A 16,211-nucleotide genomic window follows, 5' to 3' on the forward strand; every position below is an offset into this window, starting at 1 on the left:
TTATATCTTTTATTGTATGGTTTATAAAAAGTATATAATGCAATTTTAATAAAGCGCAATCAAAAATATAAGTAAACATTACTTTAAATTAAAACTGAAAATAAACAATCGTAAAAATGCGATTTTTAAAGGAACTATTTGACATTGATAGTGTTTTAAAATTACTGCCCTTTCTGACGTCAGTACACGTCGCACACGCTTTTTGGTGAAATTTACAAAAGTGCATTTTCAACGTCAATTTTTTTACAAATACATAACTTTAGGTATGCAAGAAAAAATATCAATCATGTTTTTCCGGTCCGGATCGAAAAAGCCGACCCTCGGGCACGCTGCGTGACCGGTAACTCGGCAAGCCTTGTTACCGGCATACGCGCGTGCCCTCGGGTCGGATTTTTCGATCCGTACCGGAAACACATGATAGATACTTATATTCTTAATTCTATTACTGAAAGGTAGGATAGTAACTGCACGAGAGAAAAAACTTAAAATTCTAGGTTTATTATTAAATAATAAAATCTAACTTAGTAAAAGGTCCTTTTTAATACAGCTACATTGAAAGGGCATGCATTTCATGGACATTGGTCAATTTCAACAATGATCATCCAATAGATCAACAGGTTTTCAATGAAATCTAAATGAAATAAACAAATGAAATGTTATTGGACTGAAATAATTTGATTTCCTTAGCTCCTAACTAGGGGGAATTACTGAACACAACTTCAAAGTTTTCTTATTATTTCAAGCAATTTTCAAGTTCTGTAATAATTAATCCAGCTATGAAGTTCAGTAAGAGTTTGTTTCCAATACTCCTTCCAATCAGTTCACATTTACATTTGTAATTATATGAGCCAACATGTTGTCAGGTCAGGTCCCATTCATGTGTTATAATATAAGCCCTCATATTGTCAGGTCAGGTCCCAGTCAAGTGTTATAATATAAACCCTTATGATGTCAGGTCAGGTCCCATTCATGTGTTATAATATAAGCCCTCATATTGTCAGGTCAGGTCACATTCATGTGTTATAAAATAAGCTTCATGTTATCAGATCAGGTCTCATTCATATGTAATCATATGAGCCCACATGTTGTCAGGTTAGGTCCCATTCATGTGTTAAAATATAAGCCCTCATGTTGTCAGGTCAGGTCCCAGTCAAGTGTTATAATATAAACCCTCATGATGTCAGGGGTGGTCCCATTCATGTGTTATAATATAAGCCCTCATGATGTCTGGTCAGGTCCCATTCATGTGATATAATATAAGCCCTCTTGTTATCAGGTCAGGTCCCATTCATGTGATATAATATAAGCCCTCGTGTTATCAGGGGTGGTCCCATTCATGTGATATAATATAAGCCCTCGTGTTATCAGGGGTGGTCCCATTCATGTGATATAATATAAGCCCTCGTGTTAACAGGTCTGGTCCCATTCATGTGATATAATATAAGCCCTCGTGTTATCAGGTCAGGTCCCATTCATAGGTTGTAATATAAGCCCTCGTGTTATCAGGGGTGGTCCCATTCATGTGATATAATATAAGCCTTCGTGTTATCAGGGGTGGTCCCATTCATGTGATATAATATAAGCCCTCGTGTTATCAGGGGTGGTCCCATTCATGTGATATAATATAAGCCCTCGTGTTATCAGGTCAGGTCCCATTCATAGGTTGTAATATAAGCCCTCGTGTTATCAGGGGTGGTCCCATTCATGTGATATAATATAAGCCTTCGTGTTATCAGGGGTGGTCCCATTCATGTGATATAATATAAGCCCTCGTGTTAACAGGTCAGGTCCCATGCATGTGTTATAATGTAAGCCCTCGTGTTATCAGGTCAGGTCCCATTCATAGGTTGTAATATAAGCCCTCGTGTTATCAGGTCAGGTCCCATGCATGTGTTATAATATAAGCCCTCGTGTTATCAGGTCAGGTCCCATTCATAGGTTGTAATATAAGCCCTCGTGTTATCAGGTCAGGTCCCATGCATGTGTTATAATATAAGCCCTCGTGTTATCAGGTCAGGTCCCATTCATAGGTTGTAATATAAGCCCTTGTGTTATCAAGTCAGGTCCCATGCATGTGTTGTCATATGAGCCCTGTTGTCTTGTCAGTTAACCTTCATAAACACTATCATATTAGCACACATATTGTCATGTCAGTTTACGTTCATATATGCATTCATATTAGCACGCATATTGTCACATATTGTCACGTCAGTTTACGCTCAAATACGTTTACCTTCATAAACACTATCATATTAGCACGCATATTGTCATGTCAGTTTACGTTCATATAAGCTATCATATTAGCAAGCATGTTGTCATGTCAGTTAACCTTCATAAACGCTATCATATTAGCACGCATGTTGTCACGTCAGTTAACCTTCAAAAACGCTATCATATAAGCACGCATGTTGTCTTGTCAGTTAAACTTCATAAACGCTATCATATTAGCACACATGTTGTCACGTCAGTTAACCTTCATAAATGCTATCATATTAGCACGTATGTTGTCATGTCAGTTAACCTTCATAAACGCTATCATATTAGCACGCATGTTGTCACGTCAGTTAACCTTCATAAATGCTATCATATTAGCACGCATGTTGTCTTGTCAGTTAACCTTCATGAACGCTATCATAGTAGCACACATGTTGTCTTGTCAGTTAACCTTCATAAACACTATCATATTAGCACACATATTGTCATGTCAGTTTACGTTCATATAAGCTATCATATTAGCACGCATGTTGTCAAGTCAGTTTACGCTCATATACGCTGTCATAGTAGCACGCATGTTGCCACGTCAGTTAACCTTCATAAACGCTATCATATTAGCTAGCATATTGTCATGTCAGTTTACGTTCATATAAGCTATCATATTAGCACACATGTTGTCATGTCAGTAAACCTTCATAAACACTATCATATTAGCACGCATGTTGCCACGTCAGTTTAAGTTCATAAACGCCATCATATTAGCACGCAATATAAGCTATCATAGTAGCACGCATGTTGCCACGTCAGTTTACGCTCATATACGCTGTCATAGTAGCACGCATGTTGCCACGTCAGTTAACCTTCATAAACATGTTGTCACGTCAGTTTACGTTCATATACGCTATCATAAAAGCACGCATGTGCCTCGTCAGTTTACGCTCATATACGCTATCATATTAGCACTCATGTTGTCATGTCAGTTTACGTGCATATACCCTATCATACCAGCACACATGTTGTCATGTCAGTTTACGTGCATATTAGTTTACGTGCATATACGCTATCATACCAGCATGCATGTTGTCATGTCAGTTTACTTGCATATACGCTATCATATTTACACACATGTTGTCATGTCAGTTAACCTTCATATACGCTATCATACCAGCATTCATGTTGTCATGTCAGTTTACGTGCATATAGGCTATCATATTAACACACATGTTGTATTGTCAGTTTACCTTCATATACGTTATCATATTAGAACGCATGTTGTCACATCAGTTAATGTTCATATGTGTTATCATACTAGCCTGAATGTTGTCGTGTCAGTTTACCTTCATAAGTTTTATCATATGAGCTCAAATGTTGTCACGTCAGTTTACGTTCAAAAGTGTTACCATATCAGCCCACATGTTGTCATGTCAGTAACCGTTCATATGTGTTATCATATGAGCCCGCATGTTGTCACCTCAGTTTACATTCATATGTGTTATTATATGAGCCCGCATGTTGTCACCTCAGTTTACATTCATATGTGTTATCATATGAGCCCGCATGTTGTCACGTCTGCTGAAACACTTCCCACAAACTGGACAGCTGAATGGTTTCTCTCCAGTGTGTGTTCTCAGGTGCAATTTCAGGTTCTGCTTCTTGGCGAATGTTTTCCCGCACTGAGGGCATTCAAAGTGCAGAGAGCCATCCTGTGTGAAACCATCATGTCCCTTACTTCCTGCTTCTGAAACAAGCAACACATTTATTTTCAAATATCTAGACAATAGCATACTTCATCCAAATTCTTCTGTAGCTAAATAAAGGACACCTCGACATATTGTAGGATACATTAGAATACATAAATAGATAAGTCTACGGATAGATAGTTACAAACATAACCAGAACCTATTAATTATTGCTTTAAAATGAAGGAACACCAATGCTGCACAATAGTATTTATTAAACAATACAGTCACTTTATACAAATCTTGTATGTATCATCATCAACATTATATATACATATATCAAAAATGTTAACATAGGAAAATAAAACATGCTCCTGAAGTTAACCTGGTGAAATAATGCAATGGACACATATAAAATAATCATTTTTTCCAGCAAGGAATCCCATGACTCTAGTGTCTCACAAAAGTCAGTTTTCCATGGCTTAAAATTAAATCTACTGCAATACAAGAGCGGTCACAGACAGCTATATCCCCCGCCTCATGGGGCATTTCTTTGTAACGAAAGCCAATCAATGGTAAGGGTAGTTTCTCAGGAACATAAGAAATGCGTAAAATTAAGAAAGGGCAATAACTCTTTCAAATAAGGTCAAATTGCAAAAGCCTGACAATATGCACTGCATCACTTTATAGTCATCAACGTAAGTGGAGTTGCGAAGAAACCAATATTATATGTAAAATAAGCAAAGGGCAATAACTCTTTCAAAAATGGTCAGATCAGGAAAGACAGACAATATGCGCTGCTTCACTTTATGATCATCAATCTGTGAAAGTTTGGTAGAAATCGCATGAAAAACGTAAGAGCAGTTGCGAAGAAACCAATTTTAAATGTAAAATAAGCAAAGGGCAATAACTCTTTCAAAAATAGTTGAATCAGGAAAGCTCGTCAAAATGCGCTGCTTCACTTTATGATAATCAATCTGTGAAAGTTTGGTAGAAACCGCATGAAAAACGTAAGAGGAGTTGCGAAGAAACCAATTTTAAATGTAAAATAAGCAAAGGGCAATAACTTTTTCAAAAATGGTCGAATCGGAAAAGCCCGACAAAATGTGCTGCTTCACTTCATGATCATCAATCTGTGAAAGTTTGGTAGAAATCGCATGAGAAATGTAAGAGGAGATGCAAAGAAATGAATGTGGGCCGGACGGACGGACGGACGGACGGACGGACGGACGCACGCACGCACACACACACACACACGGAATCGCGCCTACCATTACTATATCCCCTTGCCTTTTCAAGGCGGGGGATAATAAGCCCCCACCCTCAACACCAGATTTAGGACAAAACTCAACCTGCATTTAATCAACACATGCATTAAACATACATATATATATATGTTATTAGTAGGGATGGCAACGAGTACCCGAGTACTCGATCGAACTTCCGAGTACTCGAGTACCAAATCACTACTCGAGTACTCGGATTTAAAAAAAAAAATCTATTAAAATCACCAAATACACGATTTACAGACAAAATATCAGATCTGGTTAGTTGCCAATAGGACATTTACGGTCCCTCTAATCCCCGCTGTGTATACAATTGACCTCAATCAATTAGTTGACAGTTGTTGTGATAGTTGCAAACTGTCAACAAAGGACCCCTATTTCAAATTAGCACTGATGTCAATTAGCGAAGTTTTGATAGCGGTACTTTCACCTACACAATTCTATAGTATACCAATTAGAGACCTTTCACCAAACAATGGACGCTAACGAGCGAAAGAGTATCAACCGTTACGAAAATTGATTTCTTAATGGGCGTATTTTACCTATTTTTTGCAATGATTATCACAACTGATTGGTTGATATTTTAAATCAAGAATTATGAATATTAATGAGGTAAACAACAATTACACAGTACGAAAAACTATCATTTAAAAAAATGTAGAATAAACAACTAAAAAACTGAACTTCGTATTGAATTTCGTTCACTTTTTTATGTATGCTATTAATTTCCGTTCATTGTAATTCTGATTGTTGCTCATTTCTGCAGTGCATACTTGTATAAAATGAAACGAATAAAACAAATTAAAAGCCTGAAACAACATTTGTTTCCTTTTTATATCAGTTTTTGTTAAAATACGTAATGAAAGTTTACTTTAAATGTGAAAATGACCAATAATACGACCAACGCACAATATACGCCATTAACGATACATGTATACACAATCTTGTTTTCGCGAACACATATTCAATTTTTCCGAGTAATCGAGTACCCGAGTACTCGATCGAACGATCGTCCGAGTACTCGAGTATTAATTTTACTACTAGTTGCCATCCCTAGTTATTAGTTATACAAAATGTATAGTTACATTTGAATATGGCAGGAAGTGCACTGCACCGGTTTAGCATGCCTAATAGAGGTAGGCATCTTTGTAGTCACTACAACATCCTTTTGACATTATAAGTTTAATAACTTCCCTTTTCCTTTAAATAACGTGTCAGTGTTGCATGGCATGAAAGCTATTAATTACTTAAAGGCAAGCCTTTTTTGTTAATTCACCATGTTCAGGTGTTCATCTACCTGCTGGCAGCCTGTATATGAGTACCATGTGGACCTGCATGTTCAGGTGACATATACCTGCTGGCAGCCTGTATATGTGTGACCATGTGGGCTTGCATGTTCAGGTGTCATCTACCTGCTGGCAGCCTGTATATGAGTTCCATGTGGACCTGCATGTTCAGGTGACATCTACCTGCTGGCAGCCTGCATGTTCAGATGACATCTACCTGCTGGCAGCCTGTATATGTGTGACCATGCTGGCAGCCTGTATATGAGTACCATGTAGACCTGCATGTTCAGGTGACATCTACCTGCTGGCAGCCTGTATATGTGTGACCATGTGGGCCTGCATGTTCAGGTGTCATCTACCTGCTGGCAGCCTGTATATGTGTGACCATGTGGGCCTGCATGTTCAGGTGACATCTACCTGCTGGCAGCCTGTATATGTGTGACCATGTGGGCCTGCATGTTCAGGTGACATCTACCTGCTGGCAGCCTGTATATGTGTGACCATGTAGACCTGCATGTTCAGGTGACATCTACCTGCTGGCAGCCTGTATATGTGTGACCATGTGGGCCTGCATGTTCAGGTGTCATCTACCTGCTGGCAGCCTGTATATGTGTGACCATGCTGGCAGCCTGTGTATGCGAGACCATGCTGGCAACCTGTATGCGTGACCATGCTGGCAGCCTGTATGTGTGTGACCATGCTGGCAGCCTGTATATGTGTGACCATGCTGGCAGCCTGTGTATGTGTGACCATGCTGGCAGCCTGTATGTGTGACCATGCTGGCAGCCTGTGTATGTGTCACCATGCTGGCAGCCTGTATATGTGTCACCATGCTGGCAGCCTGTATGCGTGACCATGCTGGCAGCCTGTATGTGTGACCATGCTGGCAGCCTGTATATGTGTGACCATGCTGGCAGCCTGTATATGTGTGACCATGCTGGCAGCCTGTGTATGTGTGACCATGCTGGCAGCCTGTATGTGTGACCATGCTGGCAGCCTGTATATGTGTGACCATGCTGGCAGCCTGTATGTGTGACCATGCTGGCAGCCTGTATATGTGTGACCATGCTGGCAGCCTGTATATGTGTGACCATGCTGGCAGCCTGTATATGTGTGACCATGCTGGCAGCCTGTGTATGTGTGACCATGCTGGCAGCCTGTATGTGTGACCATGCTGGCAGCCTGTATATGTGTGACCATGCTGGCAGCCTGTATATGTGTGACCATGCTGGCAGCCTGTATATGTGTGACCATGCTGGCAGCCTGTATATGTGACCATGCTGGCAGGCTGTATGTGTGACCATGTTGACAGTCTGTATGTGTGACCATGCTGGCAGCTTGTATATATGACCATGCTGGCAGGCTGTATGTGTGACCATGCTGGCAGGCTGTATGTGTGACCATGCTGGCAGCCTGTATATGTGACCATGCTGGCAGGCTGTATATGTGTGACCATGCTGGCAGCCTGTATACATGTGACCATGTTGGCAGTCTGTGTATGTGTGACCATGTTGACAGTCTGTATATGTGTGACCATGTGGACCTGCATGTTCAGGTGTCATCTACCTGCTGGAAGCCTGTATATGTGCGACCATGTGGGCCTGCATGTTCAGGTGTCATCTACCTGCTGGAAGTCTGTATATGTGTGACCATGTGGGCCTGCATGTGCTGTTTCTGAACAAAGCGTTTCTCACAGATTACACACTGGAATGGCTTTTCCCCCGTATGAATTCTCAGGTGAATTGTGAGTGCCGAGTGACTTGCACACAACTTCCCACAAATATGACAACTGTTCTTCTTTTCTGAAAATATAAGACAAAAATATTTGTAACTTTTATAACAAAATTGTGCATAAAAGCAGCAACTATGTCAGAATATGAACCATACAGGCAAATACATTCAAGAAGAAAGTGTTTATTAAAATGGGCAGCTTTAAGGCATCTTTCGGGACAATGGTAAAAAAACACAAAAAGACCCATTGCACATCTATAATAACATGAAATACATGTAAAAATCTAAAGAAAAATATGAAAACAAGCTCAAAATCTACCTCAAACACTAATAGTTTGGGATGACATGTTTTGTCCATTGCTCTACAGAATTAAGAGGCACAATTACACTATTTTACACTTTCAACACATGTGTATATAAAACACAGAGTTTTCTTATGGAACAATTATTACCTGGTATGGATTTATTATGAGCTATCCTGGTTATCATGGATTCTATCAATACATATCAAGGAATTCGCATTTTAATGCACTTTTTTGTATGACAAGTGCAGCAAATCAATAGGAGTGTTAAAACTTAGATACCAAATTAATTAGCTGGAACCCTTCAGCAAACATATATTTGCTGAAATATTGTTTTTAAAGACCACTATTTTTTAGCCATAATAATGCTAATGGTCACCTAATTAAGAGTTTGTTGTTATGTGATTGGATGATTGACATAATCATGTGATGCTATCAATGTATAGTTAAGAGGTCAAAATATCCATCACTTTTGTATAAACCTGGAGCCTAGTGGTGAAGGGGTTGGTTTTCTAATCTTTTCTTGATTTTACCAGCATGTGTTCGCACCCAACTAAAACCAAAGTTTTATACCATAATTTGTTTCTTCAATTTCCATATATATGATAAAATATGTGTTTTCAGATGCATTACCAGGAAAACTAATTTTTGGTCCAAAAACATGAGCAAGTACCTTTAAATACTAGATGCCACATGGCAACATGTCAAGCCCTTTGAAAACCTTTAACTCAGGCATAATGCTCTTCCAGTAATGCATTGTCAAGATACAGCCTAAACAAGGGTCAGTCCAGACTAGCACACTACACATGCATGCACACACGCAAATACACACAAACGCCATTGTGATAGTTATGTCAAGCTCACCACAAGCAAGCTTGACAACAAAGAAAAAGGTTTTGTTGCAATTTAAAAGCCACAATCAAGTTTAAAAATGAAATAATAAGTTATGGAAGCTGAAGCATACAAAATTAATCTTGACAAAGTTTTAAACAACATTAACTATTCATGTTATGCCATGAATAATTTATGCCATGAATATGTTATGCCCTGAACAATTTATGCCATGGTCATGTTATGCCCTGAATTGCTATCCCCTGATCAATGTATACCATGGTCATGTTATGCCCTGAATTGCTATCCCCTGATCAATGTATACCATGGTCATGTTATGCCCTGAATTGCTATCCCCTGATCAATGTATGCCATGGTCATGTTATGCCCTGAATTGCTATCCCCTGATCAATGTATGCCATGGTCATGTTATGCCCTGAATTGCTATCCCCTGATCAATGTATACCATGGTCATGTTATGCCCTGAATTGCTATCCCCTGATCAATGTATACCATGGTCATGTTATGCCCTGAATTGCTATCCCCTGATCAATGTATACCATGGTCATGTTATGCCCTGAAATGCTACACCTTGGACATGTTTTGTCCTGAAATGCTATGCCATAGACATACAATGCCCTGAAAATGTTAAGCCCTGAACATGTAGCTTATCATTAGCACAGTATAAACACTACAACAGGTTAGTCAAAAAACTTAAGAAGTACCATTGTATGTTTATCAATATTCAATGCATATAATGGATTATTTGCATGAACTTCAACAGACTATTGGGCCATCTTACCATCAAGAAATTTCGGGAAATATTAGGCCAATAAATCAAATTAAAGCTTCCACCAAGAACATAAGATTTGAATAAACAATCCTACCGTACACTCTTGTATAAGATGGCCCCAAGTCTCCACGATTTGCATAAAAATGCATAAAAAAACTTCACATGATATTTCCAATTTAATTCAAGTCATTTAAGTCATTGTAGCCACAAGCGACATCATTTATCAAAGTTTAACATAATAGCACAGAACTTGTATAAGATACTTAAATGTTTCACAATGATATGAAAAATATCTTAAAATTCTTAGAAATACATGTATGATAGCTTTAAATGTGAAAACAAGAGGGCTGTGTTACAAAATAAATCAACAACATAGTAAGTAATTCAACAGAACTTGTCCATGTTTGTGAAGCAATGTATTATGAATCAACATGATGCAAGTAAAACATGCCTTCCACCTGGTCACTTGTCCTAGGTTATTTGTCAGAAGTGGTCAAAACAATCCATTTATTGGTCAATTGAAAGTAAATAAATGATAATAAGTGTCCAGTTATTTATAAGCCACACTTGTTCTTCGTTCCCAGATATTTGACATCTCTAGGGTGAACAATCTTATTGCTTAAGTAGTGAAATTTTCAATCTGTCCCTGACTTTTAAGAATCTTAACGTGGACAATGCGATGTGCCACCATGTTGTGTTTGGCTGCGAATCCTTTCCCACACACATCACACTTGAATGGTTTCTCGCCCGTGTGCAATCTCTCATGCACAATTAGGTTCGAACGACTCGCTTGAACCTTGCCACAGAAATGACATCGGTACTCTGAAAACACAAATTTAAATACAACATTTATACAAAATAGACTTTGACTATAATTGCAAAGAAAGTAAGTATTGTATACTCATTAGATGTAACAACCAGACCATTAGCTGAGATAACTTTATTGTCCTTTTTTGACAAAGATCACATATAAAGTAAATGTACATCAGCTTTTTCACAACATCAAGACCATTTCATTGACAAGAGCATAATGTGCAGGTTGACTTTGTGTATACAAATGTTCAGAGGCTCTAAAACATGAGGCTTTCATTGATGTTCAAGATGGGTGATTTGATGAGTCTTCATATTTCCCTTCCTGTTAAATTGTCGTCCACAAATGTCACACTTGAATGGTTTCTCTCCTGTATGGATTCTCTTGTGCAAAATCATGTGTGACCGAGAAGGTAGCAATCTATTGCAGAGGTTACACTGGTTCTCTGAAATACGATTGAGCTTGTTAATCTAATATGTGTTTATATCTGTTGACTGAAGCAAAACCACCCAGGCTATGAACTGTTCACCAAACTCTCAAACCCTGCAATATCTGAGCAGACATGCGTGTATCATGGGTAGACAACAATTCCTAGGGATCCCGAAGGGACACCATCAATTGAAAGAAAGTTTCCCTTCCTGATGTCAGGTGTCCCTTTAAAAAAGTGTCCTTGTTCTATCTGATGAGCTTTTATATATGCCTGTTTTACAAACAATTTCACATAACATATGGTGTGCTCTTTAATTCTTCAGCTTTATATTTTTAGTGCAGACATTTTTTTTAGTTTATTATTTTCTGCTTGAACTTATCATGTATTTTAGATTTCTTTCTAACTTTCAGCCAAACAATTATGGTGTCCCATGGAACGAGTGACTTGGAAATTCTGAAGTCATTTTCCTTGACATTTGGTGTCACCAGGAACCGGGAAGTTGGGTGTTGAAGGGATCCCCGCACACCGTTGGTGTCAAGGCTTTCTGTATTAAGTGTCACCAAAGTTAAAATAACAAACAGGTTAACAAACAACTATCTTTGAAAACACACACACACAAAAACAGAATAACCACAACAATATTCATACTGCATGTTCACAATAAGAAGCAAAGTTCGGAGCATCATATGTTTATTTTTTTTATTTTTTTACAAAATATTATTAAACAACAGAAAGCAGATTAATAGTAATAGGTAGTCCTGGGAAAACTCCAAACTCAATTAAATACAAAACATTAAATTTGCGATTTTTTCCTTCTTTCAAGTTAAAATCTTCTCCCATTACAGTGTACAGTGATTATGTGTCTCTGAAGGTTGTATTTCTGGTTAAAACTCTTCCCACATTGAGTGCACTTGAAAGGCTGTTCACCCGTGTGTACACGCATGTGACGAGTGAGAAGATAGGGAGACCCAAACATCTTGTTACATACTCCACACTGCACGTACCGAATACCTGAAATAACGTCTCACATGAATAACATAACACATAAATTATATTTCACTACAGATTTATAAAATGTCCTTAAAAATGTCTTACTCAGTCAATAACTTGTTTATTTGATTTATAGAATAAAAGGAATCATAAGTCCCATCCTGATGATAGGAAGACCTTGGGTTATATTGGGAAATCTTCTTAGTGAACATTTCAACTTTGTGCATTTGTTTCCTTAAATCTATTCCTATGCCTTTACCTTAAGGCCCTTTTTTTGTTTATGTTCACATTCTTGGTGTCAAAATGTTTTTTTATTATACAACTTTAAGGCCACACCAAATTAATGTTTAGTTCCTCAGATTTTTGCCAAAAAAAATTGGAGCAAGCGAGCGAAAAAAAAAAAAAATAAAAAAATTTGTCAGTTTTCATAAAAACAGAAGCGAGCGAAGAGCGAAAAATAAATTTTTCCTTATATTCAATATAAATAAGAAAGATTGTTCAAAATAATTGCCCTTAAACCCATTTTAATGCCATCTTGAACTGAACCTCTAATGGACATTGGGAAAATGTCGGAATACATACTATTTATTCATCCCTGTTTAGTACAAACATTATATGGATAAATCTAATTTCTTATATAATTAAAATGTACTTTAATATGACGATCATTCATAATAATAAAATTATTAATAACCCTGCTTATAGTAAAAAGTTTGAAACGACTTATATAAATCTACCTGAATCAGTTTAACATCATATGCAACTGTATTTAGACATAACTTAGGATTGATTTGGGATTTGTAAAAAATGATCACTTACACAGGCATCATCAAACATCATATAACTCCAGACTCCATATAACATAGACTAAATTTTGTTTTTATTATCACAGGAAATGCAATGACATGTGCTTATTAAAACAAAAAGAACAAGGGTATTTTTCAGAGTACTTTTTTTGGTTATTTAGATGTTTTTATGCACCAGCCAATTGTATATGCCCCCCACCCCCTAAGTCCGGAATAGCGGGGACTTTGACTTCCGGTCTCTCAAAACCCGGGTAAAATACCCGACCTGCAGGGACACACTGCTGGTAAAATCCCTGCCAAATGGCCCCGCAACCCCGAATACCTATATGAGGCCCATTCCCGACTATTTTCAATATGAAGACAAAACCACATTCACTAGGCATTGCGGGGCCACCTGAAAGGTAAAAACACAGCCCATTGCCTCTGCTGTCCCCGGTATACCCCTGGAACAAGGGCGAGGGGTGAGCGGGGCAGTGGTTACAATTGACAAGTGCATTACAATCCTGGATTATGCTGCAAATAAAAACAAAATATAAGGTGATAAACTTAGGCTTACTTATGTTGAGGTATATCCAGACCATTGTTTATATCGCTATTTGTTAAAAGATATTTGTTCAAAACTGTTGTTTTGTCAGAATTTGATCAAAAATGAGCTTGATACATCAATTTGGACCAAACAATGACTCAGTTAAGTTGACCTGTCCGATTTTCAAAACGAGTCACTAATAACGCAATATAATCGCTACCAGTCTTAGATACACATGCTTTATTGCATAATGATTGCTTTAAATAATGATCCTTTAGTGCATGAGACGACCAACAATGACTTCAAGCATGCTTAAAACATATTTATTGTCAAAAATAAGATTTAATTTCCAAACTTCGAGCCACATTGTTTATACCGGAAGCCGCCATTTTGATTGAATTTATTGAAACCCATGCTAAACCGATCGATATACAGTATAAAAACACTACGCATCGGTAACTTCCCTTTACAAAAACACGAAAACTAGCGTAGAAAAATTATACTTGATTATTTTTAGCCTTTAATGAATTATTACCTGAAAAAAATCTGCTTGGCGATCAAAATGGAGGTGCGGGCGCACAAAAAAAATAAAAATAGGAGCGGTAAATCCGCGGAACGAAATATCAATTTGGTGTGGCCTAAGATGCATTATGAATATGGTGAACATGACCAGGACACAAGCTCTAGGCCAAAGAAGGAGGTAAAAGTGACCAGGACACAAGCTCTAGGGCACAGATGGAGGTAAAAGTCACCAGGACACAAGCTCTAGGGCACAGAGGGAGGTAAAAGTGATCAGGACACAAGCTCTAGGGCACAGAGGGAGGTAAAAGTGATCAGGACACAAGCTCTAGGGCACAGAGGGAGGTAAAAGTGATCAGGACACAAGCTCTAGGGCACAGAGGGAGGTAAAAGTGACCAGGACACAAGCTCTAGGGCACAGAGGGAGGTAAAAGTGATCAGGACACAAGCTCTAGGGCACAGAGGGAGGTAAAAGTGACCAGGACACAAGCTCTAGGGCACAGAGGGAGGTAAAAGTGACCAGGACACAAGCTCTAGGGCACAGAGGGAGGTAAAAGTGATCAGGACACAAGCTCTAGGGCACAGAGGGAGGTAAAAGTGATCAGGACACAAGCTCTAGGGCACAGATGGAGGTAAAAGTCACCAGGACACAAGCTCTAGGGCACAGATGGAGGTAAAAGTGATCAGGACACAAGCTCTAGGCCAAAGAAGGAGGTAAAAGTGACCAGGACACAAGCTCTAGGCCAAAGAAGGAGGTAAAAGTGACCAGGACACAAGCTCTAGGCCAAAGAAGGAGGTAAAAGTCACCAGGACACAAGCTCTAGGGCACAGATGGAGGTAAAAGTCACCAGGACACAAGTTCTAGGGCACAGAGGGAGGTAAAAGTGATCAGGACACAAGTTCTAGGAAACAGAGGGAGGTGAACGTGACCTGGACACAAGCTCTAGGGCACAGAAGGAGGTAAAAGTGACCAGGACACAAGCTCTAGGGCACAGAGGGAGGTGAACGTGACTAGGACACAAGCTCTAGGCCACAGAAGGAGGTAAAAGTGGCCAGGACACAAGCTCTAGGGCACAGAGGGAGGTGAACGTGACTAGGACACAAGCTCTAGGGCACAGAGGGAGGTGTATGTGACCAGGACACAAGCTCTAGCGCACAGAGGTTGGTGAACATGACCAGGACACAAGCTCTAGGCCACAGAGGGAGTAAAAGTGACCAGGACACAAGCTCTTGGCCAAAAATGGAAGTGAACGTTACCAGGACACAAGCTCTAGGCCACAGAGGCTGATGAATGTGACCAGGACCACAAGCTCTAGGGCACAGAGGTTGGTGAACGTGACCAGGACACATATTTTAGGGCACAGAGGTTGGTGAACATGACCAGGACACAAGCTCTAGGGCACATAGGTTGGTGAACGTGACCAGGACACAAGCTCTAGGGCACAGAGGGTGGTGAAGGTGACCAGGAAACAAGCACTAGGGCACAGAGGGAAATGAAGGTGACCAGGCCACAAGCTCTAGGGCACAGAGGGTGGTGAACGTGACCAGGACACAAGCTCTAGGGCACAGAGGTTGGTGATGGTGACCAGGAAACAAGCTCTAGGCCACAGAGGGAGGTGAACGTGACCAGGACACAAGCTCTAGGGCACAGAGGTTGGTGAACATGACCAGGACACAAGCTCTAGGCCACAGAAGGAGGTGAAAGTGACCAGGACACAAGCTCTAGGCCACAGGAGGTGAAAATGACCAGGACACAAGTTCAAGGCCACAGAGGTTGGTGAACGTGACCAAGACACAAGCTCTAGGGCACAGAGGTTGGTGAACGTGACCAAGACACAAGCTCAAGGCCACAGAGGTTGGTGAACGTGACCAAGAAACAAGCTCTAGGGCACAGAGGTTGGTGAACGTGACCAGGACACAAGCTCTTGGCAAAAAAATGTAAGTGAACATAATCAGGAAACAAGCTTTAGGCCACAGATGAAGGTAATGGTGACCAGGAAACAAGCT

The 16,211-nt window shown here is 39.5% G+C and overlaps 1 protein-coding gene across 20 annotated transcripts in view; it reads right to left on the reverse strand.

Moving 5' to 3' along the window:
- LOC128205975 (zinc finger protein with KRAB and SCAN domains 7-like) overlaps positions 1 to 16,211 on the reverse strand; it is a 119,882-nt gene that overhangs the window by 48,969 nt on the left and 54,702 nt on the right. Inside the window, exons 5-6 of one of the 20 annotated variants that reach the window (XR_008256362.1) lie at positions 8,032 to 8,267; positions 3,843 to 3,952 (exon numbers count right to left, since the gene is read on the reverse strand). The exons of 13 other annotated variants lie outside the window; for them this stretch is intronic. Coding sequence is in view for 6 of the 7 variants with exons in the window: in XM_052908087.1 (XP_052764047.1) it covers positions 3,735 to 3,952 (218 nt within the window). In the remaining variant the exon portion in view is untranslated. Of the gene's footprint in view, positions 1 to 3,733; positions 3,953 to 7,579; positions 8,268 to 10,284; positions 10,945 to 11,160; positions 11,379 to 12,074; positions 12,375 to 16,211 lie in introns of those variants that run through there. 6 more of the 20 variants (XM_052908098.1, XM_052908087.1, XM_052908092.1 and 3 more) reach the window with 6 other exon arrangements.

This window comes from Mya arenaria, chromosome 10, assembly GCF_026914265.1.
Source record: "Mya arenaria isolate MELC-2E11 chromosome 10, ASM2691426v1".
NCBI classification, from domain to species: Eukaryota; Metazoa; Mollusca; class Bivalvia; order Myida; family Myidae; genus Mya; species Mya arenaria.